Source organism: Melopsittacus undulatus, chromosome 12 (genome assembly GCF_012275295.1).
Source record: "Melopsittacus undulatus isolate bMelUnd1 chromosome 12, bMelUnd1.mat.Z, whole genome shotgun sequence".
In the NCBI taxonomy this organism is placed as follows: domain Eukaryota; kingdom Metazoa; phylum Chordata; class Aves; order Psittaciformes; family Psittaculidae; genus Melopsittacus; species Melopsittacus undulatus.
Window position 1 is genome coordinate 2,103,529 of NC_047538.1, and position 27,859 is coordinate 2,131,387.

The 27,859-nt window shown below is 52.8% G+C and overlaps 6 protein-coding genes across 7 annotated transcripts in view; 4 read left to right on the plus strand and 2 right to left on the minus strand.

The window, feature by feature from the left end:
* Positions 1-745: 745 nt before the first annotated feature.
* Positions 746-4,937, minus strand: UBXN10 (UBX domain protein 10). Its single transcript, XM_034068352.1, has 2 exons — positions 4,880-4,937; positions 746-3,037 (listed from the first exon to the last, which is right to left on the minus strand). The coding sequence occupies exon 2, from the start codon at positions 3,020-3,022 to the stop codon at positions 2,165-2,167; it is 858 nt and encodes a 285-aa protein (XP_033924243.1). The 5' UTR covers positions 3,023-3,037; positions 4,880-4,937; the 3' UTR covers positions 746-2,164.
* Positions 4,938-8,733: 3,796 nt separating this feature from the next.
* On the plus strand, positions 8,734-10,486 carry LOC101873283 (acidic phospholipase A2 PLA-2). The gene is made up of 4 exons (XM_005145433.3): positions 8,734-8,778; positions 9,486-9,630; positions 9,812-9,918; positions 10,220-10,486. Exons 1-4 carry the CDS (start codon positions 8,742-8,744, stop codon positions 10,363-10,365), a joined length of 435 nt encoding a protein of 144 aa, XP_005145490.1. The 5' UTR covers positions 8,734-8,741; the 3' UTR covers positions 10,366-10,486.
* Positions 10,487-11,858: 1,372 nt separating this feature from the next.
* On the plus strand, positions 11,859-12,785 carry LOC101879808 (basic phospholipase A2 Cdr-13-like). Its single transcript, XM_034068407.1, has 4 exons — positions 11,859-11,991; positions 12,238-12,382; positions 12,479-12,585; positions 12,664-12,785. Exons 1-4 carry the CDS (start codon positions 11,859-11,861, stop codon positions 12,783-12,785), a joined length of 507 nt encoding a protein of 168 aa, XP_033924298.1.
* Positions 12,786-13,075: 290 nt separating this feature from the next.
* On the plus strand, positions 13,076-14,946 carry LOC115945900 (basic phospholipase A2 A-like). The gene is made up of 5 exons (XM_034068369.1): positions 13,076-13,168; positions 13,536-13,592; positions 13,762-13,885; positions 14,296-14,402; positions 14,512-14,946. Exons 2-5 carry the CDS (start codon positions 13,553-13,555, stop codon positions 14,634-14,636), a joined length of 396 nt encoding a protein of 131 aa, XP_033924260.1. The 5' UTR covers positions 13,076-13,168; positions 13,536-13,552; the 3' UTR covers positions 14,637-14,946.
* Positions 14,947-17,279: 2,333 nt separating this feature from the next.
* Positions 17,280-18,777, plus strand: LOC101873115 (group IIE secretory phospholipase A2). Its single transcript, XM_005145432.2, has 4 exons — positions 17,280-17,307; positions 17,435-17,582; positions 18,001-18,107; positions 18,635-18,777. The coding sequence occupies exons 1-4, from the start codon at positions 17,280-17,282 to the stop codon at positions 18,775-18,777; spliced, it is 426 nt and encodes a 141-aa protein (XP_005145489.2).
* Positions 18,778-20,671: 1,894 nt separating this feature from the next.
* The window catches only part of OTUD3 (OTU deubiquitinase 3), a 28,869-nt gene continuing 21,681 nt past the window's right edge, over positions 20,672-27,859 (minus strand). For both annotated transcript variants that reach the window (XM_034068176.1, XM_013128128.3), the window contains exons 4-8: positions 25,802-25,924; positions 24,652-24,777; positions 23,856-23,952; positions 23,406-23,587; positions 20,672-23,062 (exon numbers count right to left, since the gene is read on the minus strand). In XM_034068176.1, coding sequence (XP_033924067.1) covers positions 22,886-23,062; positions 23,406-23,587; positions 23,856-23,952; positions 24,652-24,777; positions 25,802-25,924 — 705 coding nt within the window. In that variant the 3' untranslated portion in view covers positions 20,672-22,885. The remainder of the gene's footprint in view (positions 23,063-23,405; positions 23,588-23,855; positions 23,953-24,651; positions 24,778-25,801; positions 25,925-27,859) is intronic.

The window sequence follows — 27,859 nt, forward strand, 5'->3', positions numbered from 1 at the left end:
GGTTTAAAGCTTTAACTAAGGCCATTCACAACATTGAATCCAGAGTTTTCTATTTATGACCTTCTCAAAGCAGCCTGTGATGGGGTAAACTTCACCTGATTGAATCTGAGATTCCTAAAAACTTACTATATGATTCCACAGCCTAAAGGGGGTCAGATAACTGCTGTTCTTCCCTCCCTGGTGCTTCCTGGGCCAGACTTGCTGCTGAGATCTTCCCTGCATCCATCCCTGGAAGACTTCTGAAGGGAAGAGAAGGGGACCTGGGGCAGACAAGGTGTTTTCTGTTGCACTAGCCAAGATCCAGACTTAATGTGATTTAAGAAAAGGAAATAACTAATATGCCCATCTTTGGAGATGCTGGAGCCTGGGTGAGTTTGAGGACCAGACTCATTCAGTTTTATCTTACATGGAGATAATTCAGGAGGAATAAATATCCTCCAGCTTGAGAAGTGCTGTCCCCTGTGATCCAAGTTGCTCTTCTATCCTTGGTTAAAACATCAGCCCCTGTGCCCTCCCAAACCCCTGTGGTGGTCACTGTATCCCTGGCTGTTAGCACTTCCTCACCTGCCATCCTGTACTTGATACAGGATGGATAGAGGAGCTCCATGAAGGCATGTGCAAGGTGCTGAGGGCAAAGTCCTGGTTTGATATTCCCTGAGGTATCTGCCATCTAACAGTGTTTCTTGTGCCCCATGAGATGCAATGGCTCCAGCTCCAGTTCACATAAATCATATAAAATCCAAGCTTCAGCCTAAAAGGTTTTATTGATTGCACTACCACACAGCATGAAAACACTCTGAAATGCAGCAGTAACACACACAAGACCAGAAGAAGGGAGTTAATCACCTAGCACTGAATGAGACATGAAACAGTTCCCGTAACACAGTGAAATGCTTTGCTCCCCACTGAGGTTTGACTAAAAGGACCTGGATGTTTGAATGTCCTGATCTCCCCCTGAAGACACTAGGATTGCTGCTGCACAGTCACCTGCAGCAGTAGGTAACACCATTTCACCAGGTACCACTTGCAGAGAGCCACTGGACACTTGCTTTAGAACAAGATACTCTTGGTCAATGCCAGCATGACCATTCTGCGGCTGCTCTGGTTCTACTGCTCTGAACTGGTTTGGCACTGAGGTTAAAAACCAGTTGGGTTTACCTCAAAACATGAAAATCAGCTCATTTGTGTGGCAAATGAGCTTTTTGTTCTAGTAGATGGAATTATCTGAACCATAAGAAATTCCATTAGAAACCTAAAAGATCTGGTTTATTTCACAAAGGAAGTTGTATTGATCTAAAACCTGCCAAAATCACCCTATGAGCCTTTATTTAATGGTGGTTTGGTAAAACCTGCTCTGCTGCATGAACCAAGTAAGTCCTCAGGCAAATGCCAAAGCAGCACTTGCTTTCTTGGAATACTTCAGTGTAAAGGGGCTAAATGGAAGTATTTATAACATCCCACCATAACTATGCATCTATTCTTACCTATGAATCACACGAGTTGGAGGAGAGAAGGAAAACAAGTGGAAAATCCAGGTGCTCACCAACACAGCCGAAATAACAACTGTTTGTTCCAAAAAGAATGATGTAGTCAGGCTCCTAAAACCCTCACTGAAGTTAGTCAGAAGAGGCGGAGCCCTCCCAAGTGTATCACCATCACTCATGCTATTGAATACTTCACCATCATCCATTAACAGTTACTGTTATTTCTGGATGGTTTGGGGATTTGAGCTCCATCTCAGTCACTCTCGAGATGTTGAGGGTGATGATAACCTACTGAAAATGGTCCTCCAGAGTAAACCAGTTCCTTTTCTACCTTCCCAAATAGGTACTTTGCATCCAGATCCACTGTGGGAAGTGGTACCTCCCTGAAATACAGGAAAGAAGAAATGGGAAACTCTTAGAAACATCAGTCTTCAAAGGAGAACATCAGCAACTTCAAACGAACAAAGGTGGTGATGCTCAGAAAGCAATTTGTGATGGCACACATGAAGAAAAGTGCTGTTGACGTAGCAGGTACATATGTCTCAAACACTATCTCAAGACATATACACAAGTCTGCTTCACAGGGAGTGTTTGGAAGGTGACAAGATGAAGAAGTAGGTCCAGGAAACATCAAACTCTCTATTTTTCAGTTGAAGTGATGCATCCCACTCAGCAGGAGCCTAAAGATCAGCATTGTGCTGCTCCTTCTGTCGGATGCACAGCACGGACTTGTGCATGATCCCACATTCATGGAGGGACCTCGTCAGGTCAGAGAAACGCCTGCAGGGCACCTCCATCGTTTCAACACTGCACTGCTTGTATTTGGCTGATGTTTTCTGCTCTGCCATGGCAAGGACCGTCTGGAGACTGTCAGTGGGCTGGAAATGATGTTCAAATCTGTGCCCAGAGGGCGAGCGAACAGCAAGCAGCAAGTGCGACTCTTCCTTTGGCAGCTCCTCCGAACCTCCCTTGATTGTTGATGCTGAAGGGCTCATTTTCCCTCCTGGCTTCTCAGGAGGACATTGTTTGTGTGAGCTCTCCAATGACATGCTGGCAGATTCTTGCTTTCCAGAAAGAGTTTTGCCTTTTGGAATGTCCTCCTGCTTCCCGCTTACCTTCAGCTGGTCGATCTGTTCAGCTATTGCTTCCACAGTGCTGCTCCCTGTGCCCTTGAAGCCGATGGAGGGGAGCACCCTGTACTTGTTCAGAGAAGAGGAGGTCCTCAAAGGCACGTGCTGCAGGAGCTCTGGGATCTCCTTGGGAGACACCTGGCTGGACGGGAATGCTGGTTTCCTGAACAGTGCTCTCCGGCTGCTCACTAGCTGGTGAGGAGCTGGTGGTGGTGGTGAAGATGGCACGTGGCAAGGACAGGCTTCCGTGCTCTGAGAGTAGTTGAAGCTGGACCTGGTGCGTCCCTTGGCAGATTTTGGCCTGGTGACATGCATGTTGGTGGTGTCTGACCACAGGGAAGAGGCTGCTGTGCTTAAAGGGAAGCAGAGCTGAGATGGTGCTGAGTTCAGCAGAGCTGCTGTGGCCATTGCTTCTCAAGACACCTGTGGATGGGGCAGTAGAGGGGAGAGTTACAGGAACTGGCCAGAAAGCTTCTAAAGAGCTTAATCCCCCCTACAGCTACCACTTCTGTTCCTGCAGTGACAGACCAAGTTCTGGTGTGGACTTTAGGGTAAGACTGATTGAACTTGTCTTTCTAAAGATCTCTGAAGACCTCTGAGATAAGTCTGATTCAATACAGAGAAGCCCATTCTGACTTCTGTGACCAAAGCTGCTCAACAGAGATTGATATTAATCCATTATTAAAGATGAAGCCTCATTCTGCTGTGTGTTTTCCAACTTAAGCTCCTCTCAGACCACTTGTGCTTTACCAGGATGAAGCAGTCCAGGAGCCCAGGAAACTGAGACACAACCTCACATCAACGTTTTGGAGAAGTCCAACAGGGTCATAGACTAGTTTGGGTTGAAGGGACCTTCAAAGCTCATCCAGTCCCAAACCCGTGCAATGAGCAAGGGCATCTTCATCTAGATCAGGTTGCCCAGAACCACATCCAGCCTGGCCCTGAATATCTCCAGGGATGAGGCATCCATCACCTCTCTGGGCAACCTGTGCCAGGGCTTCACCATCCTCAGTGTAAAGGATTTCTTCCTCACATCCAGCCTGAAAGAGAAGATCCCAGAGCTCCTCTATGCTTTAGCAGGAATTATCATGGGGGGGGGAGGGGGAAATCAACCTTGATCCCTTGGCATTCTCCAGCAGTGACAGAGTTGGCCTCACCTGCTGCCCATCACCTGGATGGGACAAACAACAGAAGGGAACAGCCCTGTGGTTGTTCCATAGCCTTTTGCCAGCGATGCGTTCCTTACTGCATTGAATCATAGAATCATAGAATAGTTTGGGCTGGAAAGGACCTTAAGATCATCCAGTTTCAACCCCCCTGCCATGGGCAGGGACACCTCACACTAAACCATGGCACCCAAGGCTCTGTCCAACCTGGCCTTGAACACTGCCAGGGATGGAGCATTTACAGCTTCCTTGGGCAGCCCATTGCAGTGCCTCAGCACCCTCACAGTAAAGAATTTCTTCCTTCTAGCTAACCTGAGCTTCCCCTGTTTCAGTTTGAACCCACCACCCCTTGTCCTCCTGCTGCAGTCCCTGAGCAAGAGTCCCTCCCCAGCATCCTTAATGCATGATTGCTCCTCCACCTCCCCGACAGCAACACAGCACCAAGCACAGCCAAAGCCAGGTCTCCCAGCAGAGATGTGCCCTGAGCAGCTCCAGCATGAGGAGAGCTCTGTCCCTCCGTGAGCATGGAGCAGCGCTAGGGACAAGGACACTGTTCCAGTGACTCACTGGAGTTCCCCTGGAGCTCCTGCGGGGGAGGAGGGGTTCCCTTCATTCGCTGCCTCCAACAGGTAACTCCAAGGCAACAAGCAGCTGCAGTTGTGTGCTCTGAGGAGCTCCCGAGGCACCGCAGCACCTGGGAGATGTCACCAGTGCGATGGGTAAACCCCACAGCAAACCTGGTGGGACCTCCCGAGAGAGGGGCTGTGCCCCTCAGCACAGGTGACAGCCGTTTTACCAGAGGAGCCCTTTAAACACTGCACTTTACACCGGGGTGTCCGGCTGTGACTGGGAGCTGCAGCCAGGGAGGGGCTGTGCCCACAGGCACCCCAAGCCCTGGCCCCACAGCTCTGAGCAGGGCCCTCAGGGCTGCAGTTCGGCCCCAGCCCCACATGTGGGGCCGACAGTCAGGGCCCAAGCCTATACCCCAACTTCACAGTCCTGCAGCCCAGCCTTGGCCCCACAGCCCTGCCCTATAGCCCGGCCCCATAGCACAGCCCGGCCCCATACCCGGGCCGGGCCGGGCCCCGCCGCCCCTCACCTGCAGCCCGGACCGCCTGCGCCCGCCGGCGAGCAGCGCCGCGTTGCCACGGCGACAGCCGCACTTCCGGTCGCGCGGCAGGCCCCGCCCCTCCCCGCCAGTCCCGGGCCGCTGTGGGCGCCGCAGGGTCCTGCTGCCCGCCGCGCTGCTGTGGGTCCTGCTGTGGGTCCTGCTGTGGGTCCTGCTGTGGGTCCTGCTGTGGGTCCCGCTGTGGGTCCTGCTGTGGGTCCTGCTGTGGGTCCCGCTGTGGGTCCCGCTGTGGGTCCCGCTGTGGGTCCCGCTGTGGGTCCTGCTGTGGGTCCTGCTGTGGGGCTGGGCACACGGCGGGGGCAGAGGTGCTGCGGTCCTGTGGTGTCCGTTCACAGAGCGGGGTGAGAGGGACCGGGCAGGGAGGTCCGGAGATGGGCCCCGGCAGGGCCATGGGGGTGATTCAAGGGCTGGGTACCGAGAGGGACACTTCCCACACTGAGAGCAACCAACCTGGAATGATCTCCCCAGGAAGTGGTGACTCCAGCACTGGATCCGGCTGGACGGGTGCTGGGCTGTCGAGTCCAGGTCCTGCTGTGCCAGCAAAGGTTGGACCAGATGAAGGGGGCTACAAGGATGCTGCAGAGGGACTCTGCATCAGGGACTGGAGCAACAGGACAAGGGGTGATGGGTTCAGACTGAAACAGGGGAAGTTCAGGTTGGAGATAAGGCAGAAGCTGTTCCCTGTGAGGGTGCTGAGGCGCTGGCACAGGGTGCCCAGAGAAGCTGTGGCTGCCCCATCCCTGGCAGTGTTCAAGGCCAGGTTGGACACAGGGGCTTGGAGCAGCTGCTCCAGTGGAAGGTGTCCCTGCCTGTGGCAGGGGTTGGAGCTGGAGGAGCTTTAAGGTCCCATCAACCCAAACCAGTCTGGGATTCCATGATTCTATGATCCTTGAGGTCCCTTCCAACCTGGGATTCAAGGATTCCATGGTGTGTCTGTGATGCACTGGTGCAGACAGGAGGGACATATCTGAGCCGAGGGACAACTGCTGTGCCCCGGTGAGGGCTCTGTGCAGGGACCAGCCTCAACAGTGCTCGTGTGGGGCTGAGGCTTCATCCTGAGGCTCACAAGGCAGACAGGGGTGAGCAGGGTGGTGGCAGCGGAGTCCCCTCCCAATTCCTGTAGGGATCCTGATACCGAGGTTGTCCCTGTCCCTCCCACAGGAGCTCTTGTGCTCCCCAAGATAAAACGGTGCCACTCACCCTGTTTTAATACTGAAAACCTTCCTTTTAACCCTGAGAGTTTAAAACAGGGCATTAGAACTTCCCCTGAGCAAAGGCAGAGGAACAGGAGCAGCAGGACTGGACTTACCCCCTCCTGTGACCTGACTTCCAATGGTGTGATTGAACATCACCTGAGCGATGCTGAATCAACTGGACAAATCTGCACCAAACTCATGAGTTTTGATGAGAACACCTTTAAAAATGACACACGAAATCAGCCAGGGACCTAGACCAACAACCCTAGGGGGCTTCTAAGCTTTCTTTGTGCTGGGAGAGCTGCAGGCTGCAGTGCTGGCAGGGCCCTGAGTCAGTTTTCCTTGTGGGAACACACCACATCTCGATGACATTTCCATCTCTCCTTAATCCCTTTCTAAACCCACCTCTAGCTAACCAGATGCTTCTCCCACTTACAGATGCCCATTAAAGGAGCAAGAAACAGGCAATAACTAACTTACCTACCATCAAACTGGGGATCTCCACCCTGCTAGGGGGGAGGATCAAAGCAGGCCCGTGCACTAAAAGGTAAGGAGGTGGTTGAGTATGAGCTCATCCCATCCTCGGGATGGTCTGGAATATTGCACCAAAGCCACGTGCTTTTGCAGATCAAAGCACTGGGGATATTTACACTTCAGTAAGGCCCTGAAGAAACACATATGCAGGTTAATGCCCCTCCTTGTTTGCTCCAGAGGAAAGCTGGAAAATGTCATCTTTCCAAGGGGATAACAACTTCCACGGGTGGGTTTTAAGCCTTGGGGCTGGGGGCTCCATTGAAGAGAGTGTAAAAAACTGTCAAGGAGAGGGGGTTTAAAATGAGGGGATTTGGTTAAAGGCACCTTTGGATCCCTGATCTGTGTGATCCCAGCCCCTGGATGGTGCCTTTCACACGGGGTTAGTCAAACTCTGCACCAAAACCTCGGGAGATGAGGACCAACAGATGAGCAAACCCACCCCAAAGGGCCAAGCATGTGAGCTTGAGCAATGCAGAAACCACCACCACGGGGACACCTTCTCCAATGGGAGTTTTGTGTGGATGAGGTGGGAAGGGAATGATCAACCCTCCCAGATGCCATGGGTTTGAAAGTCAGGTGGGGAGAGGAGGGGGTTTGGGTGTCAGTGCGATACCCACTGGTTGGCATCATGGCAATGCAAACCAATGCAACCAGTGGCAATGAGATGGTTCCATGTGCAGGTGATGAATGGGAAAGCCCCCAGCACCCCTGAGGGAGGATTCAGGCAAGCTGCTCCTCACCACCATTCCCTTATGGGGCTTGTCTGGCTTTTTGTTCCACTTGGCAGTAGGAAATAGATGGAAATAGAGGGAAGAAGAGCCTTGTATGGACCTTGCAGGACAGGCAGGAGGTGACATCCCTCCAGTGAGCAGCTTGGGTGGCTCTTAAGGGATTCAACAAGGGGTTTTCTCCTTGGATAGAGCCCCCCGAGCCAGGTTCTTACCATTCCCTCCTGGAATTCCCTTCCTGGGAGTGTGGTTGATCACCGAGGTGGAGCCCTGCATACCTGGGTGTGTGTTTGCTCTGGGCCCTGGGGTTTAGCAGGGAAAATAGCAGCTTTTGTTTCTTATCTCCTCAGGTTCTTTCCTCCCTTGTGTCTCAGTATCATGTCTCAGCTGTGGTGATTAAATAAATGCTTTTCAAAAGCATTCCAAGTTGGGTTTCCATGGCGTTTGTAGTGATTCCATTTCACAGACCCCTTGCCCCTCACACTCCCAGAGTCTCCCATGCCCTGAGGGCAGGAAAACCACAGACACAAGGAATAGATGCAGATGTGGATTTGAGAGGGGGCAACTGCAAGGGAAAGACCCAAGAGGAAGCCCTTCAGAGACTGCAGGGTGTGAGCTGACAAAGCCAAGCACCCGCTTGAGACAACACCGAGGCCCAAGTGTCACCTCTGCAGCTGAGCAGGGATGCAGGGACCTCGGTGTGTCCTGAGCACAAATCCCTTTTGTTCCGTGTCTCCGCTAAAACCTGTGGATATTAAATCACAGCCAAGGCTTCAACCAACTCATCCAGGAGAGATGGAGATGGCCTGAGATGGAGACAACGAGCAGATGAGCAAAGCGAGGTGGTGGAGGCAGCATCACCAGGGCCACACTGGCAGAAACTCATGTTTCTTGGGAAGGGGAAGGATGGAACCTTCTCCTTCACCGAGGGCCCCATGGCAAGACCTGCTCCACAATGACAAGAGCAGCCAGCGCAGGCAGAGGAGGGGCTGGACCTCACCATCTCCATAAAGCAAACCCACTGAGCCAGCAGCAGCCTTGGAGCTGCGAGGTGCAGGCGCGATAAGGACAAGGGGAACTTTAATTGCCCATTCTCTCGTCAGGAGGCTGCAGCTGCTCCCCCAGCCCTGGTTTTGAAACCCTTGTGTCCCTGTGTGCATCCCTGCCACGCACCACATCCCAAAACCGGCCTCAAAGGCCCCATCAGGAGTCATCTGTGTGCACAGGGGTACCTTCACAGTGCTGTACGTGCACGGTGACACGGATCTCATCGTGCTCCATGCCCCTGGCACAGGCGTGGTGGCATCGGTCCTGCCCTTGGGGTACTGCTCATTGCTCGCTGGTGCTGTTTCCTCCTGCAGGACCGGTCTGAGGATGAAGAATCTCCTCTTTGCCCTGCTCTTGGCTTGCGGTAAGTGCCCTGCTTTCACCGGGCCTTTCACCTGGGACCTCTTCTGCCTGGCAAAGGAGAATTAGAAAGCCCTGGAGGTCCTCATGGTGGGGAGGATTTGGGATGCTGAGATCCATATTTATTGTAAGAGGCCCTGGAGCTTCTTGTCACCAGCTTTCCTGCCTGTGTCAAGGCCAGAGCTGGTCAGGGTTGCATGGCCTCCTCAGAGAGCACTGACATCTTGTTGGATGCAGGAGAGGGGCTCTTCATCAGGGACTATAGGGATAGGACAAGGGGTAATGGGTTCAAACTGAAACAGGGGAAGTTCAGGTTGGAGATAAGGCAGAAGCTCTTCCCTGTGAGGGTGCTGAGGCGCTGGCACAGGGTGCCCAGAGAAGCTGTGGCTGCCCCATCCCTGGCAGTGTTCAAGGCCAGGTTGGACACAGGGGCTTGGAGCAGCTGCTCCAGTGGAAGGGGTCCCTGCCTGTGGCAGGGGTTGGAGCTGGAGGAGCTTTAAGGTCCCTTCCAACCCAACCCATTCCATGACTCTATGATTCTCCAGACTGAGTGGGGCAGCTGCAGAGACCAGACATACTCCTGAGGGGTGCTCCCCATGGTTCCCATGCCCAAAAGCACACATTTCCAGACTCCATTCCCATTGCCGGTGCAAGGCACAGGGAATGCTGCTGTGTCCTGGCCCCACAGCCCCTCATCCCTGTGCCCTGCAGGGCTGCTCCCAGCTCACAGCAGCGTCCTGGAGCTGGAGCAGATGATCAGGGCGGCCACGGGGAGAAGCGCGCTGCTGTCCTACAGCTGGTACGGGTGCTTCTGCGGCATCGGCGGCAGAGGGACCCCGGTGGACTCCACCGACCAGTGAGTACCTGGATCACCTGGGGCAGGGGCCCCAAAAACCTCCCTGGGCACCGGTGTGCTCTGCGCAGGGGGTTTGCACTGCTCCCAAGCCACATCTTGCTGCTGTCTCTGCCACCCCCTCCTTCCAGTCTCCTTATATTTGAGGCTGGACCCTCCTTCACCTTCGAGGTGTCTCCCACAGGTGCTGCCATGCCCATGACTGCTGCTACAGGAAGCTGAGGGCGGGCACATGCACCCCCCTGATAACCCCCTACCAGTTCGATGTTGCTGATGGAGACATTGTCTGCGGTGAGTACCACAGAGCGGGGGGTCCCACGGAGGTGGGGAACCACCTACGAGTCCCCACAGCACCCCAGGTACACAGGAGGACATCCCCCCTGGGATGGATCCAGCCTGGTGCCCAGCTGGGTGCATGCAGGATAAACAGCCGGGAATTCCAAGGGATGCAGGCAGCTTGGAGAGGGCGAGCACTGGGCACGCTGCTTCATGCTCTTCCCCTGGGCAGCTCCAGGCATCAGGGATGCCCGGAGGGGCCCCATCACTGCTGCTGAGCAGAAAAGCCATTGTAAGCAGTGTTTCCCCCCCGCAGGTGATGAGCAGAGCTGGTGCGAGAGAGAGACCTGCCTGTGTGACCAGGCGGTGGCTTCGTGCTTCGCAAGCACTTTGCATTCCTACAACAAATCCTACCTCTTCTATTTCAAGCTGAAATGCCAAGGAAGCAAACTCCAGTGCTGAGCCGGGGGGGTCTGCAAGCACAGCTGCAGGGTTTCATTGGCTTTCCCTATTGCTGCGGCAAGAAAAGCCTGATGTGGGGGCTGAACACAGCCAGAGCCCCTGCGGTGATGCTGAGGGTGAGGAAGGGCACTCACACGTTATGGGTGGAGATCCCCCTTCCCAAAAGGACACCTCAGCTTCCATCCCTTCCTCCTCCCTTTTCTCTCTTGATTCCATTTCCCAGCAAAGGTAATAAATGGTGTTCGAAGTGATTCTGTGATGGGTTTCCCTGAGAGCCACTGAGGCAGTGCAGTGGTGGCAAGCGAGCTGCTGAGTCTGGGGGGCACTTTGCATCTCACCCTGTAGCCACACCAGAGCCTGACCCCCATATTCGCGTGATCCCAACAGCAGCAGTGGCTTGGCAATAGCAATGATCCCCCAGCACTGAGCCCTGGTGGCAGTGGGGATTTTTGGCTTCTCCCAACAGCCCCTCCCGGTAGCTGAGCTCATCCCAGAGCAAAATCAAAGCAGCGCTTTAAGGGGCAGGTGGGATATGGCCAAAAGGTGTTTTTACAGGAATAATGGTGGTGGGAAATGTGGGAGATGATTTGGGATCTTCCCATGACACTGATGTAAAACTATGGCCAATGTGAAGGCTGAAGAACCCACAGAGGAGGGAAGATGTCAAAGCCCCGTCTACCCCAATGCGGACTGAATGGTTTCTCCATAGGGAACGAGCTCTGCATAGGGGCTGCAATGGGGAGATGTAAAAACAGGAAGAGAAACAGGGAAGCTGCATTCACTCATCACTAAACACAGGTTTTGATCCATTCCCCTCACACTGGGAATGAGCCTTTACTCATGCAGAGGCTGCATAACCCCCGGGAAAGGTACATGTAGTGATGCTTTCATCGCAGCCCATGCACTTTCCTACCCGGATACAGCACCGGGTTGTTGGGAAGGGCAGAGGAAAAGGCCCTTGGGCACCTGTGGCCTGGGGCACAGAGCATTGGCTTCCTCCTTGGGCTGGAAATGCTGCTCTGACAGCTCAGCCTGCCCAGCACCAGCCCTGTGAGCACCGCCAGGGCGCTGAGGGGAATCCCTGCATTCCTGTAAAGGGGAAGGATGGTGCCTTCCCCTTTGCAGAGCAGCGCGGTCAGCAAGATTTGGGTAGAACAAGCACCTGGCAGCAGGGAGCAAACTATATAAAGCACATCCAGGCAGCTGCAGGGCCCTGGGAGTGAGCAGCGGCTTCCCAAGGTAAGCAGGGATGTGGGAATGCTGCTCCTCCTCTCCCTACATCAGCCAGTGCAAGCGGGAAGCAAGGTCCATGCCGGGAAAGCAGGAGCAGGGAAGCCTCCTGCGGCACCAGCCCAGAGGCAGAGCAGTGGGTGCAGCCCTTGAGGCCCCATCATTCCTCCAGCCTTTCTTCCTATTTGCTTTTTCCACTCCTCCACCAGCCAATTCCCATCACTTCCCATCCCCAGCAGAGCCTCACCCTCTCATCCCCCAAGATGGGAGCATCTCTGCCCCCGCTGATGGGGAAGTACAAAGGAAAGTGGTTGATGGAACAGGGGAATGGTTTGGTTTCCTCTCCCAGGTCTGTCAGGAAGATGAACCTGGCCTTCACTCTGCTGGTTGCATGGGGTAAGTGCCCTCCCTCACACCACAGTTCTCCATGCAGTGTAGTCATGGAAGTTAGGACCAGGCTGGTCATTTCCTGACCTTTTCCCCTCGCCAAACATGCAGCAGCTCTCCTGCACTGAGTACTCTGCTCCATGGACCAGGCTTTTAGACATCACCAGCCCAGTACCAGTCTGGGAGCTGGAGGGATGCAGATGCTGCTGTGGGGCTGGATGTCAGCATGAACCCCACCTATTCCCTCCTCCCCAGCCTTGTCCACAGTCCATGGGAGCCTCTGGGATCTGCACAAGATGATCACAAAGGCGACGGGGAAAAACGCTTTGCTGCATTACTCCTTCTATGGCTGCTACTGCGGCTTTGGGGGCAAGGGGCAGCCCAAGGATGCCACAGACAGGTAAGAGCGGCTTCAACACCTCCCTGCCTGAGCATGGCTTGAAGTGTGGGGGTAAAGGGAACAAAGCCAAGCCCCAGAGCCTCAAGGTCCTTATAGGTGCTGCCAGCTGCATGATATCTGCTACGACAGCCTCCTGAGCCACCACTGCAATGCCAAAGCTCAGAGCTACCTCTACGACTGGGCCAGCAGCAGCCCCTCCTGCAGTGAGTAGGGCCCCAGCAAAGGGGGTGACCCTCCCCCCCCCAAGCTGGGGGTGACCCAGGGGTCCCCTCTGTCTGCAGGAAAGGGCTCGTGGTGCTCCCAGCTCTCCTGTGAGTGCGACCGCAGCCTGGCCCTTTGCCTGAAGAGAAGCATCGGGAGCTACAGGAGGAGCCACCGATTCTACCCCAGGCACCGGTGCTAACGATGGGAGCTGGGATGTGGGGCTGGCTTCTGCATCTACACCTCCCTCCATTCCCTGCCTGTGTGAACCACGTCAGTGCTGCTGTGAATTCAAAGTGAAAATAAACAGCGTGTTTAAACCACCCCTCTGTGGGCAGCAGAGAAATCCCCTCTGTGCAAGCAGAGCATCCTCCCCAGGCCATGCAGGAACTCTGTCTCGGCCCCTGCGTCACGGGGCTGCAGCCCACGGGGACAGAGGGGTTTGGCCAGGGAGGGAAGGGGCGTAGCACAAAGCATTTTTGGGACAGAGAAGTCATTTCAGCACTTCCAGTTGGGAGCCGCGGGCCGGACGTGGAGGGTCTGCTCCCCAGGACAGCGAGGAAGGGGAGACGGAGCCATCCCCCGGTGAGCAACTCCCCCCATGGGGTGGGCTCATGGCTGCTGCAGAGCAAAACCACAGGGGGGGATGCTGCAGAGCTGCTTCTGCTGCTTGCCATTGCTCTCCGATAGAACCTCGGTTCTATCACTGCCCCTGCAAAGTGATGCCCTGGGCGCTGGAAGCAGTGGGATGGGAGGCAGGAGGTGCTCGGGTGGTGGGACAGCTTCCCAAAGTGTTTGCTTCCGGCCAAGGGGCAGCAGCACAGGTGCCAGAGGGCACAGCTGCCTTCCCCACCTCTGATTTCGGGGCGATCAGACCTGGCTTCAGAGGCAAGGTTTGAGTGGCAGTGCCTGTCACCCTGCCCTGCTGAGCGTCTCCTGTTTCTCCTCCCAGGCCTGGGTGAGAGGAAGATGAAGGTCCTGCTGATGGTGGCAGTGCTGTTTGCCTGCAGTAAGTGCAGCCATCCCTGGCCCACAGCTGGGAGCCAGGCTGCAGCCTAGTGCTGATGTACGGAGCATCCCCAGACCCCTGTGCGCTCCATGGGGATGCTGTTCCCATCATTCCCCGGGCCTTGTTTCTGCATATAACTTGTAAAAATCACACTTTCTGGTCCCTTTAGGTGTGTTCACAGCTCATGGGAAGCTCCCGCACACGTTTGCACCAGGACTCGAGGGGAGCACCGTAGGAAATGTGACCCATGGCTGCCCCTCGGGATGGGGCACGTCGAGGGCTTCAATGGACCGGTACAGACAGTGCTGCCCCTGAGGGCTAACGCTGGCCCCAGGGTAACCCCAGGGGTCATGAGCAACCTCTAAAGCCTTGCAAAAAGCTGACAGGAGGGGAACAGGGTTTAGGGAAAGCACCTTCACCCCTAGTTCTATCCCTGTAGTCAGTAGGGTTGTGCCAGCAGCAGCTGCCTGAAGTCAATGGGATGGCTCCAGAGAAGGATGGTCCTGAAGCCAGGATGGTCCCAGAGCTGGACAGAGGTAGCCCAGGGAAGTAGAGAAGAGGCCTTGAGTAAGGGTGGGCTGGAACGAGCAGCTTCCGTGTGGTTTTGAGCAGGAGGATGCAGAGCTCGCAGGGCCTGTTTCAGGTGGGTCCGAAGCCGCTGGTGCCGTGGTTCGGATGAGGCCAGGCTCTCTTCTCACCGCAGGTGCTGCCGGCTCCGTGCCTGCTGCTACGCCAGGCTGGCGGCACGGCGCTGCCGCGTGGGACCCGTCCAGCCCTCCTCCGTGCCCCAGGCAGGAGCCCGCAGCTGCAGTGAGTCCTTCAGGATCCCGCTTCCCGTCCCATTTCCCTTTCCCGGGGCAGCACTCGGGGATCTGCCCTCAGGGAAGGTCTCAGATGCGCTTCCCTCCGGTGTCCGCAGGCTCCGGGACCTGGTGCCAGAGGGGCGCCTGCCGATGCGAGCGGGCAGCCCTGCTCTGCCGCATGCGGAGCCGGGGGCAGCTCCGGAGCCGCAGCAAGTGCCGGGGCCGAGGCGGGCGGTGCTGAGGCCGAAGGGCTCCTTGCATTGAACCTGGCTGATGGGCGAGCAAGAGCAGCGAGCCCACGGGTCTCCTCCGTGGGGCTTTCTGGCTCCCACACGAGCACGAGCACCCTCTGGGGCAGTTCCATCCATGCACACCGGGTCCGAGGAGGGAGAGCAGCTCAGGTGCGATGTCTCAGCACAGAGAACCAAGGGAGGGGTGGGCACCCGCTCCTCATGGCTGCGAAGGGCGAGGTGGAAGCCAGAGCATCTCCCCTTGGCTCCTGCGCAGCCTCTCGGCTCCCTCTGCTTTTCGCTTCCCTGCACGTTCCCTTCGGCTGCTCCCAAATAAAACCAGAGAGCGCAAAAGTTCAGTCCTCAGCGTGACGTGTCTCGTGCAGGCCACAGCTAACGTCTTAGCTGGGTTTCCTGATGGGAATACCTGGGAGGTGACGGGTCTCCCCCCTGACCTGCATCTGCACATCCCCACTCACCCCCGAGCCTTCAGGCTCTGGAACGCAGGGTTGTTCCGAGATGGAGCAATCCAAGCTGATGCAAAGGGCTATGGGATGCTGGGGAGGGCCGGGAGCTGGCAACCTCTGCTGCAGTGGGGTGGTCAGGAGCTCGCCTCGCAGCAAAACACATTTCTCACTAGAAAGGAATGCTCTGGCCTGATTCTGCAGCAACCCTTAGCACAGCCCCTGGAACAGGCGGTTCAGGCACCGGCTGCTTCCCCCATCACCACAGCAGCATCCCCATATAGCCCAGGGGATTGGTGCACTGGGAGGTCCTGGGTCTGTAACCCCCCTTGGGGCTCAGCAATGGAGAGCCACAGGAATAGGGAGCAAACGTGGCCTCGGCAGCTGTAATTCCCACCCCAGCTGGTGCCAAAGCTGAACTTGGTGGCACCAGGAAACATCCCTTAAATCAGCAACGCTTCCTCCTGGCTGGAGCCCAGCACTGAGCTCTGCCAGCTGTGGTTATCCTCAGGGAGACAAGGAAGGAAAGGGCAGCCCTTCGCCCAGCAGCTGCTGTCTACTGGCATAAATCAAGGATCAAACCCTTGCCGAGATGGGAGCAGGACGATCGCAGAGGTGGGTTGCAGGTCAGGATGAGCTGGAACACGCTCTCCCTGCTGAAATCCTGGGTGAATTTTAACTATTTATGTGGTTTTCTGCCTGGAGAAAATGCAGAAAAGGTGTGCAAAAGGCTCCCAACAGAGGGGGAAGAGACCCTGCTGAGGCCCTGACCCAAGTTCCTTCTTCCCATCCTCTCTCCAGGTTCACACAAGCCACATCTTTGTTTTCTGTCTCAGTTTCCCCATCACTGACAGGGGATTTCCTTGCCCTGGCTGGTGCTGGGGCTCCTTGCAGAGCACTGTGCACCTGTGAGCTCTGCCAGAAGGAAACTGCTAAATGGCCATTCAGCATCACCTCTTGCATTAGAGATTGTCTGCAAGCGACACCCATCCTACCTTTTACCCTTCCAGCACACACCCCTGGTATTGTTTGCCCTTACCCTGCTGCTTGCCTTAATTTCCTTTTACATAAATCATGGAAAACAGCTTTAAGTTCATCCAGCCCAACCCTTACCCCAGCCCTGCCAAGGCCATAACCCTAACCCATGGCACTGAGGCCTCATCTCCATGGGGTGTGAACCCTTGCAGGGCTGGTGACTGCAGCCCTGCCCTGGGCAGCCTGTTCCAATGCCTGAGCACCCTCTGGGGCAGGAATTGTTCCTCAGCTCCATCTAAACCTGCCCTGGGGCAGTTTGAGGCTGTTTCCTCTTGTCCCATCCCTTGTTCCCTGGGAGCAGAGCCCAGCCCCTCCTGGCTCCATCCTCCTCTCAGGCACTTGTAGGGAGCCATCAGGTCCCCCCTGACCCTTCTCTTCTCCATCTGAACCCCCCAGGTCCCTCAGCCGTTCCCCATCTCTTGTGCTCCAGGCCCTGCACCAGCTCCAGTGCCCTAAATGTGAGCCAAACAGCTCACACAGTGGTCCATGAGCAACACCTGCTCTGTTCTGACAGCAGGACAATGCACACAGGGGAAGCAATGAAACATCCCCATAGAGAAGGAGCCTCTGGGCACTGATGACCCAGGAGATCCAGCATACAGACCCTTTCCTCAGTCCCATCTCCTGCCACAGCCCTTTCTGGGGGGTCATCAGCTCTTCCTCTGCTCACAGCGCTGCATCTCACTCACTTGGGTACTCTGGAAGTAGAGGATGCTTTGCACTGGCTGCATTTCCTCCCTGCCTGGTAAGTCATGATGGAAAGAGTAAGATACACAATGGTGTTTTCCAACCTAGACATCAAAAAGATTCATCTAGGAGCAAAGTGGTTCCCATATTCCCCCAGCTTTTCCCATTGGGATGCTGAGATACCCAGGAGCCATGCATGGACTCAGCCCCAGTCTGCCCCATTCATCCCAGTCCACCCAAACCTCCCCTGCAAAGGCCTCTCCCAGTGTAGGGCTCCCCTCCGAGGCCTCCAGCAGCACCGAGAGAGGCTCACACACACAGTGCCACCAAAATGGTGACATTTGTCAATATTTGCCCACTTTGGGCTCTCTGAAGGAGGGGCCGCGCCAGGCAGGCCCATGGGGCTATAAAAGGAGTGACTAGAGGCACCTTGGGCTCACCCGGCCACCGGAGCTGCTACCACCAGCCATGAAGCTCTTTGTGTTGCTCCTCTGCTGTGAGTACCCCCCATGGCTGGGGCATCCCTAAGCAGTGAATCGGGGAGGGTGAAAATACTCTTTCCTGCTACAGAGGGGTGGGATGGGAGGTTGCTTTTCCCATGCTCCAAACCCCTCTGTTCCCAGTGGCAGGGCTGGTCCCTGCTGGCTGCAACGTGATTCAGTTCGGTTCAATGATCAAGCACAAGACAGGGAAATCAGCGCTCTCCTACAATGGATACGGCTGCTACTGCGGCCTGGGGGGATCCAAACAGCCGCTGGATGCGACCGACAGGTAAGTCAGGACCTGGTGCTCCCAGCCCTCTGTGCCTCCCTCTCCCTACGTCCAGCACAGGGAATGCTTGCCCTGCTCCCAGGAGCAGAGATAGCAATGCAAGCATCACTGCCTGTCCTCCTGGATGGGAAGGGGCACAGCAGTGTTGCTTCTGCCTGGGCAGCATCAGGCAGAGATGCTTTTGGATCCAGCTATGGGCCAATTGTAAGCAGGGAAAGGAATTAGAGGGGGGAAGCGTTCAGAGCTGTGCTGGTGATGCCAAAGGCGTGAGTCGCCGTCCCATGCTCCTGCAGCACAGGCCATGGCAAGGAGAGCACCTAACCCAGGACAACCGGGACACGTTCCTCACAGTGCTGATGTGGCAGTACCAATGCTCCCCACCATGCACCATCCCAACCGCTCCCTCTCATGCCCGCAGGTGCTGCCATGCCCACGACTGCTGCTACAAGAAGATGTCCTCCTCTCGCTGCAGCCCCAAACTGGTCACGTACAAACACTCCATCCAGGGAAGCAAGATAACGTGCGGTGAGAGGCGGCGTGGGGCCAGAGGCACAAGCACGCACCTCTCCTCCGAGATGTCCTTCAGGCCATTATCCTGGCCTGGAAACCAGCTGGGGAGAGGGTGGAAAGGAGGGAAAAGTGCCAGGAATAGGGCAAATTAATATTTCCTAGGAATATGGTGAGGTTTAGAGCTCAGAGACCTCCCAAAGGAGGGGTTTGCCCTTCTGTAAGGACCAATACTGAAGGTTTGAGGCAACCCTCCCATCTCAGATGGGGACCTGGCCCTGCTGCTTCCATTCCCCCAAAGCAAACATTGTCCTTTCATGGTGAGTGGACAAAAACAAAGCATTTCCCTGTAATCTAACCAAATATCTGTACATGCATAGATAGATAAAGTCACTTGAACAGCTCCTTTATGGCCACGCATGGTTTGCAGCCCCACACGCCACAGGTCAGGGGACGCCACAAACTCAACATGGGGTGGTCCAAAAGCCATCTTCTGCCTCTCCCCCCCCCCTTCTCCCATCCCCACCCACCTCATTTCCTTCCAGGATCCGGGACTTGGTGTCAAAGAGGGAGCTGCGAGTGCGACAGGCGGGCGGCAGAGTGCTTCCAGAGGGCAGCCAGGACATTCCGGAGCTCCTACAGGAATTACCCCAACTCCCTGTGCAAGGGCTCCACTCCCTCCTGTTGAACACACCTCAACGGCAGGAACGGGCTCCACTGCGGCCTTTGTGCCTTCCCAGAGGCCGGGGAGAGCCCAGCTTGGCCCTGAGACACCAAAACGGTGCCTGGTGCCTTTCCCTGGCACACAGGGAAGGCCCCGCTCCCCACAGTGAAATGAATCATAAAAACAAGGAAATCATGCAAATAAAAGTTCATTTCCAAAGGCAATTTGTGAAGCACGCCTGGTGTTGGGTTTGTCTTTGAGGAATCGATGGTGAAAGGGGTAGAGAAAGTGCAGGAACCAGCACAGGAGACAATGGAATTTGTGGCTGATTCTCTGGGGTAAAAATTGAAGCACAAACATGATTTTGTATCTTTTTCTTAAAAAATGCTTACCAGAAGTGGCATTTTGGCAGCAAATGGGTAAATCTCGAGCTTCAGAGCTAAAAAACCAGGGACTGAGAGAACCGGCTGCGCCCCAGCCCCAAACCAGCCCCACTCACAGCCACAACACAGCCCCAAACCAGCTCCTAACGAGTATTTAGGTAATGAGCAAGCACTGGGGCCGTGGAGGAACAGATGGGGGCTCTGTTGGGCTTGGCTTTCCCTGTGTCTCCAGCAGATCCTCATGGAGCTCTGCCCAGGCTGGGCTCCTGCAGTCAGCTCATCCTCAGCACTGCTGTATGTGATCCCCAATTAGCACCAACAAGCTGGGGGTCCTCAAGCAAAGGTGATTCAAGGGTGTTTTGTCTGAGTTTTACCCCAGCATAGGGCTGCTAACCTGATCCCACTGCATCATGAGCAGCATCCCGACCCTTCCCTCATGCTTCCTACGGTAAACATGGTGTCTTTGTAACTTCAAGCACCCGGTTCTCCTTTTAACCTCATTTTGTGGTTCCATCAGGGGTTTTGGGATGAGGAGAGAGCTCATGGAAACATGGAATCAACCAGGTTGGAAAAGACCTTCAAGATCATCAACTCCAACTATTCCCAGCAATGCCAAGGCCACCACTGACCCATGGCACTGAGGCCTCGGCTACAGTGTGTGAACACTTGCAGGGACGGTGACTGCAGCCCTGCCCTGGGCAGCCTGTTCCAATGCCTGAGCACCCTCTGGGGAAGGAATCATGCCTAAGAGCTCATCTCAGTCTCCCCTGTTCTGGCAGGTTCAAGCCATTCCCCTTGGCCTGTCCCTACAGGCCCTTGTCCCAAGCCCCTCTCCAGCTTTCCTGCAGCCCCTTCAGGCACTGGAGCTGCTCTCATGTCTCCCCTTCAGGAGCCTTCTCTTGTCCAGGCTGCCCCAGCCCAGCTCTCTCAGCCTGGCTCCAGAGCAGAGCTGCTCCAGCCCTCACAGCAGCTCCATGGCCTTCCAGGGAGGATGGTGCTGAGTAGGATGCAGGGAAAGCAGCTTTTTGCTGTCCTGCAGCTCACCTTCACGAGGCTGCCCAAGACACCACAGCCCCAGCAGCACTGAGCACACACCTGGCTCTCTGCCCACCCGTGACCCTCAAAGATGTCATCCAGCAGCTGGGAACCAGCAGCAATGCTCAAACACCCAGGGAACAGGCAGTGCTGCCTGTCCTATGATCACATGTTCCGAAGCACAGCTCCACCAAAGCGTAAACAGGGGTTATGAATCAGGATGTTTCTATTCTCTCGTTCTTGCCTCCCTCCCTCCTGCAAGGAAGAATCTAGGACCTGTTTACAAAGCACAAAATCCCTGAGGCACATTGCATAAGTATTCCCTAGAAAAAAACACATGTCAAAAGGGCAGGGGGAAATTTCAGCCTCTTAAAGAAAGACAGAAACCAGACAGGATGAAAGCTTTAACATCTCGGAATAGAGAATCTCTGTGCAGGTACAAAGCTATCCTGGCCAAACCAAAGAGAATGGGACTGCTCTAACAAGGTTGAGACCACCGCTTGAAGAAAATTGTTTTAATCATATTACACTTGGAAATGAAAGCATTTGCAGCCACATATTTGGTTCCAGGGGTCCCTGAGCTGAGGGTCAGCATCTCTCTTCACCATTTAAGAGGTGTTGCTCTTGCAGGCTCATCCGTTTATCCTGGGCATGGTGAGTGTTGCAGGTCCCTTCATACACTGGAAAGCTCAGCTTTCTTCCTGGTGGCTGCAGGGTAACTCCCCTCATGGCTCTTCAGGCTCCAAGCAACAACAATCCATTTATCAGTTCTGCCTCAGGAAGACAAAAATGCGACTCATTAAGATCAAACATCCTACAGCTGCACATTCTTATCTTTTAGACTTGCAGAACCCACCTGCAAAGCAAAACCCAGCTGGGCAAGACAAAGGTGACATGCTCACCTCCATTGCCTGGCTGTCCTCAGCTCCTCACCCTGGTGAAACGAGTGGTGCTTTCTCCCTTCAGGCCATGACTTGTGGTTCCATTACTGTAAAAGTGACTGTCTTAGAGAACACGAATGCCAGGAAGCAACAGTGCTAACGACACGCTAAGGCTGGCATGAAACAGACTTCACCTAACTCATTTTCAGTGTAAGAACAGTACTGTGAATTCAAGGCTCATCCATGCTCTTCCCACCTACGGAATCCTAGACTTCCCCCATACCTACCACAGGCACTCAGAGCAGCATGTAACCCACTGCTTCACTTGCCAGACACTATGTCCCACCATAAGGCAGAAGAGCTGCTTTGTTTTCCTTTCTATTTCCACCAAGCTCATTACAGGAACCAAAGGAACTTCTTCACCAGCATTAAAACCTGTTCTCCTACACCGCAATTACTTACAGCTCCTTGCTTTCTGTTCTTCAGCTGCTCTGGACAAACAGTAGCAGAGCACAGGAAGCAGTACTAGCTCAGATCTTGGCAGTTCAGCCAGAAAAGGCATTTGTATTTCTGTGCTGATTTGGAAACTTCAGAGAATACATGGAATTTTGTCAAATGCAGCATTCCTTACTTTCAGAAAGATGTATCTGATCTTTGCCCTGGCTGATGAGGTGTCCCCTCTTATCTGTTGTGCTTCCTTCAAGCTTAGTGTTTGACGCCAAGCCTAAAATCCAGAGGGAAGCTGAGACACCACAAGCCATAAATCGAGGGCCAAGTCCCACAGTCCTCCTGCTTCACCTCATATTCACAATCCTATAGGAGAAAGTGTCACAGGATTCAAGCTGTATGTTCTATGGAGCTCAGTGGACTTACCAAAGAGGAGTTTAAGATGAAAACATCCTACCCTGGAAAAAGCTTTCATTTATGAAGAGCAAAGTAGGCGGAGTTACCAGTGAGCACTGCTGCTTGGAACCTTGCTCTCAGGCCTTTGGCTACATTAACTCCATGTGTAGACTAACAACTATCAAGTTCCTGGCTTGGATTAAAGCTCTGGAGTAGCCCAAATGCTCCAGAGTACGGCAAAGGAGATGAGATTCCAATGTCTAAGTAATAATACTCAATAAGAATCTCATGCTTGCTCATGCTTTGTTTTACAGCCTCATCAGGGATGAACTGGCTCTGTAGTCTCAGGAGCTCACTGGTATTACTGTATTACTGAGCTCATCTCAAACTAGATGCAACAATCCCATTCTCCCTTCACATATTAATCGCTTCTCCAACAGCCTATGCAACACAAGCAGCTCTAGTTAAAGTAAAACTCATCCCTGCATTCTTGCATGGTAAAGAGGAATGTCATGGTTGACACAGTGCTGGCTGACACACTTTGGTTTCGAAAGGATTCTAGGATTCTCTTTGCTTTAACCAGGAAGAGAAACCAAACCCCTGAGAATTGTTAAGCTTTCCCTGACAGCAAGATTAAATAAAGCTCCTCCAAGTGCAACCCAAGCAGAAAGTTACATTAAATCTAAATCATCTCAGCACATCAAGAGGTGTCAAAGCAAACCTGACACTGCTGGGTGAAGAAATGTTTCTCACCTTCATCTACCTCCAGAATCATACACCCAAGTCTCTACTTCTTGTTAAGTTCAAACAACTCTTCTCACACACAGGCTGATGCAGAATTACTGCCCCACAGCCGAGGAAACAGGAAGTTCATGTGTGCTTAGAGATCTCCGCAGCAACAGATAACAAGGAGTTCTTGGAAATCTGCTTGAAGGCAGATTGTCTTCCTCAGCTTTATTTGCTTTTCTCACCAGAGCACTCGGAACACAGTCATATGTTTAGAGCTCCTATGGCCTTCACCAAGGTGACGTGGTTGGTTGAGTCTGTGTCTCTCCTGCCACTAACTGGACAGTTACTTTTGTTGCCCAGGACCTTTTGTCGGTGCCTCTCTTCCTGCCTCTTCTTCTTCTCCAGTCTCTGCTGCTCCTTCTTTTGTCTTTTAGATGCCTGAAAGGGAAGGATGAAAACACAAAGTTGAGAACACAGAGTTTCTGTTCAGCGGGGGAAAGAAATACACTGGAAAGGAGATAAGCACACAGCAAAGCAGCTGCCACGGAACATTTACTCCAGACTACTTATCAGGACTGTATCTTGTGACATTTTGGGGAAAGCAACACATGTCTCTATTAAATGTTTGGATCAGAGAAGTCTGAGCTGTAGCAGCAACAAAATCCAGTAAACAGAGGCTGGTTTTAATTCAAAGGGAAGACAGTTGCTGATGAAGTAACCCAAAGCATTCCCCTGCTCGTTAAAGGTTGTGCAAACCCTTGGCAAACCACCCTTCGCATACCTTTGGGTTTCTGCTCGCTCGGTCCTCTTCATAGGATCTAGGCTGTCCCTTGTTGTTTTCTCTTTCACCTTGATGCAAGCTCTGATTTCCTAAGATTCTCAAACCCGTTCCGTTTTCTTCCCCCAGAGTTCTGCTGTGCAGTTCCTGAGCTGTGCACTGGGGATCGTGCTGCTCCTCAGTACCTACCAACAACAGACACAGTCTATTCAAGAGGCTGCCTTCCTGTCAGCCAATTCCTTTCTCTGGGATTTCTGGAAGAGGGGTGGCTTTGGGAGCTGGACTGAACCTGCTCTCACTAACAGCCTTCCTCAGCACTGGAAAGCTGAGGCAGCAGCACAGCCAAGCTTCAGCTGCTACTGCTGCTGTTCCTGTTGAACTGCTGTTGACAGCGAACACTGACATCAGACAGTGCTTCTCTGAAGTACCAGGTGACAAAATCCATGTACTTACTGATTCTCTTAATTTCATTCATTTGAAGGATGGCAAAGATGGCAGATTCTACATTGTAGTCTTCTGCTTCCAGAACCTGGGTTACTAAGTCAGTGTCCTGTCCACAAGAGAAAGATTAAAGCTGAAGAGAGTTCAAATCACTGACCTACATTCATTTAACCACCATCTGCACCGCTGAGAGGGCTGCTCTCTGCTTTTCTGGCCTTTCAACTAGTCTGTATTCCATTCCTGAACAAGGTCAGGGGGGAATATTAAAATCCTGAAGACATCAGTTTCAGTGTAACCGTTTCACTCTTGGCCTTGTCTGTTCTACGCGTTCACACAGTGTAAGCCGCAATGTACAGGAATGCAGGCCAAGATCCAAAGATCATCTAGTCATTGGGATGTTCAACGGCAGACATCCTCAGAGGATTTCACAGAATCATAGAAGAGCTTCTGCCTCATCTCCAACCTGAACTTCCCCTGTTTCAGTTTTAAACCATCACCCCTTGTCCTATTGCTCCAGTTCCTGATGAAGAGTCCCCCTCCAACCCCCTTCAGACACTGGAAGGCTACAAGGACTTCAAATCTCACAGAACTTGTTTCAAGGTGAGTTTTCTGAGACTGCAGACAAACCACCCAAAATGATTGACTATCCACACAGAGCACATATTTCATCTGCATTTAAGGGCTGAGTCTAGGATGAAATGCATCTTGATTTATGGCTGTGGTACTTAAACTGTCCAAAGAGGAGTACTTTGTAGCATCTCATCAAGAAGGTTTGATCACTAAGCACAAAAAGGCTGTCACTACTTACCGAACATCCAGTTGCATTACACACTTCTTGTACAGCATCTTCCATCTCAACTTCAATCTCATCCTCAGAGTCCTGCTTCTGTGGCTTCTCTTCCTCCTTTTTACCTGAATCATTTTTGCAAAGCAACTGCAAGAAAAGCAAAGCCAAAATCACACAAACATGCAGCAGTGCAGCAGTTTCATTATATGCAGTGAAATAAAACAGCTGGCATCAGAATAGTTTTAATCATTACGGCACACTTTTCTCAGATATATCCCGGGTCAAAGTATCTTGGAAACTGCAACTTCCACTGTCACTGACACCATTTCACACTGAGCAAGCTCTCAGGTACTACAGGATCCTGGCTACTACAAAGCAATCACTGGCTCTTTAAATGACGTACTGATTTTATTACAATACCCCACAATAATGTGCAGAGGACATCTCAGCCTGGAGATGGGCTCCTTAAGGGGAGCCTGGGAAGGCTCCTTAAAGGGAGACCTTAGAGCAGCTCCAGGGCCTAAAGGGGCTACAGGAAAGCTGGAGAGGGGCTTGGGACAAGGGCCTGTAGGGACAGGCCAAGGGGAATAGCTTGAACCTGCCCAATGGGAGACTGAGATGAGCTCTTAGGCACAAGCTCTTCCCTGGGAGGGTGCTGAGGTGCTGGCACAGGGTGCCCAGAGAAGCTGTGGCTGCCCAATCCCTGGCAGTGTTCAAGGCCAGGTTGGACACAGGGGCTTGGAGCAGCTGCTCCAGTGGAAGGAGTCCCTGCCTGTGGCAGGGGTTGGAACTGGGTGAGCTTTAAGCTCCCTTCAACCCAAACCATTCCATGGTTCTATGGCTTTTTGGTTTCCAACCCTTTTCTTCCTTCCCTTTGTTTTTGCATTTAAAGTGCGTTAGTGTGTAATTTATGTGAAGTTGCTCCAAGACACCTACAGCCACATCAGAGGATCAGATCTAGGATTTCCAGCCCAGTAACTGAGACGCTTCACAGCCTGTCTCAGGAGAGCTGACACCTCTAGTGACAACAGCCTGAGGGGCTTTTCTATCTCCAGCTCAACATAGGGACCAAACTCATTTCACAGTCTCAATGCAAACATGAAAGGAAATCAATTGGAAACAGCTGCATTTATCACCCTCTGCTGACTTGGGTCATTCTGTCATAACCGACCTCCATCTGAAGATACGCTGGAGCTTCAGAATCATCATTGATCCTCCTCACACTGTCGTAGTGCTCTCCGTCACGATACGCAATGTGCAGTTCTCTTGCATTGCTCTTGTCTGTACCACGAATCTAAAGAAAGGAAAGCAATTGCAAATCAAATAAGCATTTGGGATCTACTTGACCATCACATTTGGCAAAGTATTCATTTTCTGAAGCAAAGGATAAACTGTGTGATGGCAGCAAAGAGAGCTACCAAAGCAGCTGTAAACAGGAAGAGCTGATCTAATAACCCAGACGTGCTTATAGGAGCACAGAAGCTCAAGGCTGATGTTTGAAGCCAGATACACAACCCTGGGTCAGTTACATCATAACAAACCAAACATGGTGTGAGAATAGTTCAATGGAAAGCTCAGAAGTAGTTTCCACACTTTCCACATGAGTTTTCTGGTCATGTTTCAGTGACAGCTCCCACTGTGTCCAGTGTCATTTCCCTTTTCATCAGCACCAAGTACAGCAGCTTCTGTAAAGAATTCCTGTTCTATCATCTGTACTGATGCAAGAATAATTCCTACCCTGATTGTCATGTCTCAAACCAGCAGCTAAGAGCTACAGAGTGTTCCAACTGCTGCAAGGAACACAGAAAATTCCACTGGGTTTGCAGATCTCTGCTTTCCTGTCAGGAGTTCAAAGGTCTGACAGCTCTCTGGAGAAGATGGCAGCAAGCAAACAAGACATACTTGCTTTAGGGCAATCAGCTCATCCCCCTTACAGAACGCACACCAAGTCACCTTTCAGCCTTTGTGCTGCACTAACTACACTCTCCATTCACCTGGTTTATGCTTGCTCACTTTTAAGTTCCAACTCAATACTTAAGACTTCCTTCCTGCCTTTTATCCTATGAAGTTATTCAACATCTTGGAACTCAGTTAAGATTTATTCTCAACATCTCTCCTCTGCCAGGGCCTAAACAGGTATCTAAAACCATTGCAAAGCTCTTGAAAGATTATCCTGAAAATCAGCCAATTTTGCTCTCAGCAGTGAAGCCTCTTTCCACAACACACTGAAACTGTAACTAAAAGATAGCTGCAGATAAAAAAAGGAACAAGCACTGAAAGAAGGTAGAAAATTATCCCAAAAGCCAATAAAATAACCTGTATGTTCAAGCTGACCTGAAGCTCTGCGTTTACAGTCACTATCTGAAGACATAAAGGGTGTTTAAAGCCCTAAGAAGTCCATGTGGAGATGCCACCTCCCATGAGCTTCTGGTCAGGTCAAGGCCTGACAAACAGCTGGAAGCCCTGAATATTCCAGTTCTGCTGTGGTGGATGCAAACAGTTCTCTTAAAATTAAAGGATAACTCACCATGTGCTTTAGAGTTGGGACCAACGGATACATTCACAGCATCTGCTTTAAGCATCCTCCTGAGCTGCCTGTCAGGAAATGCTCTCTTTGGAATCTCATCTTCCTAAAGTTTTACTGGGGCTCCACAGCAGAGAGAAAGGGGGAAATGTCAAAGTACAGAAAATGAAGAGAAAAGGGTGGCCTGGCTCAGTCGAGTCTAAAAACTTGCTAACATTGTCACCACCTCATGATGTCCTGACGTATCCTCTGTGTAGGTAGGAGACTCTATGTTCCAGCTACTAACAGCTCTCCACCTACACCATTCTCAAGAGCCTAAGACAAACCTTCACTGCGAGACTACACTCAGGTAAAACAGAACCTCATCACAAACTCTGTATTTCCAGGCCTGGAAAGGTCAATGAATGAGGAGGGGAAGAAAGAGTTTAAGTTATGCAAGAGGACATGGAAAAATAATAAGATTTAAGTACACTGAGGTGAGTGTCTGGTTCAGAGCAGTAACAGAACATGAACTGTAGCCCCAGGAACTCCCCTACAGGGTCAACACCTCCAAACACTCACAGGTCAAGCAGCTCAGTATTATTTATCTGTCTTACTGACCACGGCTGCCACAGAAATAAGAGTTTAAACTCATTTGGGTTCTGGAATCCACCTGACTCTGTTTCAGATGTGTTTAAGGCACCACTGAGAGCTTCCCTCTGGTCT

What these genes read in the sequence shown, in the direction of transcription:
- LOC101873115 (XM_005145432.2), top strand. Translation starts at nt 17,280, where the DNA reads ATGAAGCTCTTTGTGTTGCTCCTCTGCT. An exon ending in CTTTGTGTTGCTCCTCTGCT is followed by an intron (nt 17,308 to 17,434) that starts GTGAGTACCCCC and finishes CTCTGTTCCCAG; the next exon opens with TGGCAGGGCTGGTCCCTGCT. An exon ending in GGGAAGCAAGATAACGTGCG is followed by an intron (nt 18,108 to 18,634) that starts GTGAGAGGCGGC and finishes ATTTCCTTCCAG; the next exon opens with GATCCGGGACTTGGTGTCAA.
- LOC115945900 (XM_034068369.1), top strand. Translation starts at nt 13,553, where the DNA reads ATGAAGGTCCTGCTGATGGTGGCAGTGCTGTTTGCCTGCA. An exon ending in GGCAGTGCTGTTTGCCTGCA is followed by an intron (nt 13,593 to 13,761) that starts GTAAGTGCAGCC and finishes TGGTCCCTTTAG; the next exon opens with GTGTGTTCACAGCTCATGGG. An exon ending in GGCAGGAGCCCGCAGCTGCA is followed by an intron (nt 14,403 to 14,511) that starts GTGAGTCCTTCA and finishes CGGTGTCCGCAG; the next exon opens with GCTCCGGGACCTGGTGCCAG.
- UBXN10 (XM_034068352.1), bottom strand. Translation starts at nt 3,022, where the DNA reads ATGGCCACAGCAGCTCTGCTGAACTCAGCACCATCTCAGCTCTGCTTC.
- LOC101873283 (XM_005145433.3), top strand. Translation starts at nt 8,742, where the DNA reads ATGAAGAATCTCCTCTTTGCCCTGCTCTTGGCTTGCG. An exon ending in CCGGTGGACTCCACCGACCA is followed by an intron (nt 9,631 to 9,811) that starts GTGAGTACCTGG and finishes TGTCTCCCACAG; the next exon opens with GTGCTGCCATGCCCATGACT. An exon ending in TGATGGAGACATTGTCTGCG is followed by an intron (nt 9,919 to 10,219) that starts GTGAGTACCACA and finishes TCCCCCCCGCAG; the next exon opens with GTGATGAGCAGAGCTGGTGC.
- LOC101879808 (XM_034068407.1), top strand. Translation starts at nt 11,859, where the DNA reads ATGGGAGCATCTCTGCCCCCGCTGATGGGGAAGTACAAAGGAAAGTGG. An exon ending in CCCAAGGATGCCACAGACAG is followed by an intron (nt 12,383 to 12,478) that starts GTAAGAGCGGCT and finishes AGGTCCTTATAG; the next exon opens with GTGCTGCCAGCTGCATGATA. An exon ending in CAGCAGCAGCCCCTCCTGCA is followed by an intron (nt 12,586 to 12,663) that starts GTGAGTAGGGCC and finishes CTCTGTCTGCAG; the next exon opens with GAAAGGGCTCGTGGTGCTCC.